Source organism: Fonticula alba, assembly GCF_000388065.1.
Source record: "Fonticula alba strain ATCC 38817 unplaced genomic scaffold supercont2.1, whole genome shotgun sequence".
Classification (NCBI taxonomy): Eukaryota; order Rotosphaerida; family Fonticulaceae; genus Fonticula; species Fonticula alba.
Window position 1 is genome coordinate 2,115,025 of NW_009242971.1, and position 3,050 is coordinate 2,118,074.

General features: G+C 64.4%; 1 protein-coding gene across 1 annotated transcript; it reads left to right on the plus strand.

Annotated features, from left to right (window-relative positions):
* The first annotated feature begins 372 nt into the window (after positions 1–372).
* On the plus strand, positions 373–2,541 carry H696_00467 (hypothetical protein). The gene is made up of 9 exons (XM_009494323.1): positions 373–552; positions 687–862; positions 982–1,094; positions 1,219–1,280; positions 1,426–1,484; positions 1,606–1,731; positions 1,867–2,040; positions 2,154–2,233; positions 2,399–2,541. Exons 1-9 carry the CDS (start codon positions 527–529, stop codon positions 2,429–2,431), a joined length of 849 nt encoding a protein of 282 aa, XP_009492598.1. The 5' UTR covers positions 373–526; the 3' UTR covers positions 2,432–2,541.
* The last annotated feature ends 509 nt before the right edge of the window (positions 2,542–3,050 follow it).

Below are 3,050 nucleotides of genomic sequence, written 5' to 3' on the forward strand. Positions count from 1 at the left end.
CCCCCCCGACTCCCCCGACGCCCGCGGCAAACACACCAAAGCGCCGCATCACCGGAGCACCGCGCCCGAGAGAGCCCGGCCAACCGATAACACTCTTTTATCGGCAAATAAGTTGTCACCCCTAATGGGGCCAGCTCAGTTGGCACAACCTCGGGCCTCGCCCGTTCATGGATCCGTGGGCACCTGGATCCAACGGCATGTCCCCCCTGCCGCCGCCACCGTCGCTTCCGCCTGGCTGTTGGCTCGCAGCGTTATTTTGGCCAACCAGTGTGCCGCGCGAGGGCGGCCTCCCTCCTTGACACCGCCCCTCTCCTCCCTTCCAGCTGTCTCCTTTGTCCCTTGTCTTTCCCCTCCATCCGCTCCCCCCCCCCTCGCCCCCGCTCCTCGCCCCCGCCCCCCTATTCCTTGCCCAAGCCAGAGCGCCCCGCTGGACCGCCACCGGCCCTCGTTCCCCCGCCGTCTTTTGGCACCTCCCTCCCCTCTCCCGCCTCCTCCCTCCCTCCCCCCCCCGCCCGTACAGTGAAACATGGCTCGTAACGAGGAGAAGGCCCAGTACGTCGGAGGCACGCCCGCGTGGAAGCCCGGCCTTTCGCGTGTGGATCCCACTCCATCAATGCCGCCCAGGTCGATCGTGTCTGACTGATCTGATATCCCCCCTTGGCTTGTCCTCCCTCGCAATATGGCAGGTCCATGCTCTCGCGCTGGAAGCAAGTCCAGCAGCGCGAGCAGGGCGTCTACGTCGATCCGTTCAAGCAGCGGCGGCCGCGCGTCGTCGACACGATCGACAACATTTCCGAGGCCGAAAAGTGGCGCGGTGATGTTACCCGGGAGATCAGTCGCAAGGTGGCCCAGATTCAAAACCGTGCGCATGCTCTCCGCCGCTTCTCCTGCTCTCTCTCCCTCCCTCTCTCTCTCTCTCTCGCGATGCACGCGGCACCCGGCTCTGACATGCTCCTTGTCTTTCCGCCTCCTGCTGCTCAGCCGGCCTGGGCGAGGAGACCATCCGCGAACTGAATGACGAGATCAACCATCTCTTCCGGGAGCGCCGCGCCTGGGAGCATCGCATCAAGGCTCTCGGCGGTGCAGATTACACTGTGCGGCCTCCTTCACCTGCTTGACTTGGGCACGGCGCAAGCATCCTTCCCCTGCCGTCGCCCCCGCACTGACACTCCTGGCCGGGCTTCCCTCCCCCCCGTATGGCCCGCCTGCCGATTGCAGCGCATGCCCACCCGCATCCTGGATAAAGATGGCAAGGAGGCTGTTGGCTCCTATGGCTACAAGTGCGCCGCCTCAATCCTCCCCCCTCCCTCGACCCCTCCCATGGCGCTCTTTGCCCGTCCTCCTTCTGCCTGTCCCTGTCGCTGACGAGATCGCCCACCTTTTGCTCCCCCTCCTGCCCCCCCCCGGAAATGCTGCCCCCTCTAGGTACTTTGGCGCGGCCAAGGACCTCCCCGGCGTCCGTGAGCACCTCGAGGCCATCTCGCGTACGCGCCCAGTCACCTGTTCCTTTTCTTTCTCCGCATCTGGTGCATGTCCCCCTCTCCTGCCAAGAGAGGCCCCCTGTGCACTGACGCCACCTGCCCGCTCCCCCACCGCACCCTGCAGTAGAGCAACAGGAGCGCCGGAAGAAGAAGGAGAGCCCCTACAAGGGCATCGATGCCGACTACTACGGCTACCGTGATGAGGATGATGGCATTCTCTTGGTCCTCGAGGCAAAGCAGGAGCTCCACGGTACGCGCACAGAGGCCGACCCCGGCGGCCGACCCCGGCGGCCGACCATCCCTCCAATCAACACACCTCTAACCTCACCTCCACCCTTTTCTCCCCTCCCTCCCCCCCCCCTCTCTGCCTCGTGTTCTTGGACAGCTGTGGCCGAAGCCCGTGCGGCGTGGCTCGCGCAGCAGCAGCAGCAGCAGCAGAAGCCGACGCAAGCCGACGATGGTGAAAATCCCCTGGACAGCATCCTCGGGCTGGACGAGGCCCAGGCCGAGGAGGTGCTGGCCGCCTCCGCCAACGACGGCCGGCCCATCACCGACGGAGGTGTGTCTCCTCTACTTTTCCGTCTCCCTCTCCGGCTCAATTATCCTTTGACACTTTCTCCCTGTCCCTGCCTGCGCATTGCCACCCGCTCTTCCCTTTCTCTCGCCGGCCAGAAAACACGGTCCTCGATTCGCATCTGTCCATCCCCTCCCAGGAAGAGATGAAGGCCATCATCCTCGGCATTCAGAAGAGGGTGCGTGTGTTTCTCGATCAGCCAGCCAGCCAGTATGCGCTCTGGCCTTTTTTCCCCCCTCTCCCCCCGCTCCCTTTTTGGTCTACCACCCGTGGACGCGCAATGCACGTCCACAGGTGGCCGGCTGGATGCCCGAGCGCTGACATGAATAACCCGTGACCACAGAAACTGGTGGAGCTCTATGCCACCAGAAGCTGATCCTGGACCGCATGTGACGATATGGCCGGCCACCGTGCCACCCTGACCCTTGGGCGGCGCGAGCGACCCCTGTACCCGGAAAAAAAATCAAACACCCACTTTGTCTCCTTGCTCATTTCCCTGGCCTGAGGGTGTGATTTCCCAGTTTCCCGAGTGCATCCTCACTGGCTGATTCTCTTTCTTTTTTTTTTCAGCGAGTTTGGTGTCTGGCGGTTCGGCACACGGCCTCGCCGAGTCGAGGGTTTAGGTATCACACCTCGCGCCTGAGGAGCCGTGCGGGGGAGGGAGGTGTGCGTGGACACACATGTACGCGAGGGGTGGTGGAGACCCCTCCGTACCGGCGCCCGTTGGCCCATGCTCCGTCGTTTGGGCTTCTGCGCCTTGGCGCACCTCCTTACAGGAGGGGACCGACCACGAAACGTGAGCCAATGGTCTCTCTTCTCGGGGGGAGAGGCCTCCCCCCCCCCTGTGGCCAGGTGGCTCCCCCCTTTGCTGAGGGCCGACCTGAGGAGCTGGCGGGTGCGGGACGCGTGTCCCCGTGGTGGTGACGGTGGACGCTCTCCCCCCCCTCCCCCTGCAGCCAGGATGTTGACCTCTCTGTTGTGTGTGCCTCGCCCGG

Excerpts from the sequence above, each read along its gene's own strand:
- H696_00467 (XM_009494323.1), top strand. The coding sequence starts at position 527 with ATGGCTCGTAACGAGGAGAAGGCCCA. Across the intron at positions 553-686 it reads CGTAACGAGGAGAAGGCCCA|GTCCATGCTCTCGCGCTGGA; the intron begins GTACGTCGGAGG and ends GCAATATGGCAG. Across the intron at positions 1,485-1,605 it reads GCACCTCGAGGCCATCTCGC|TAGAGCAACAGGAGCGCCGG; the intron begins GTACGCGCCCAG and ends CGCACCCTGCAG.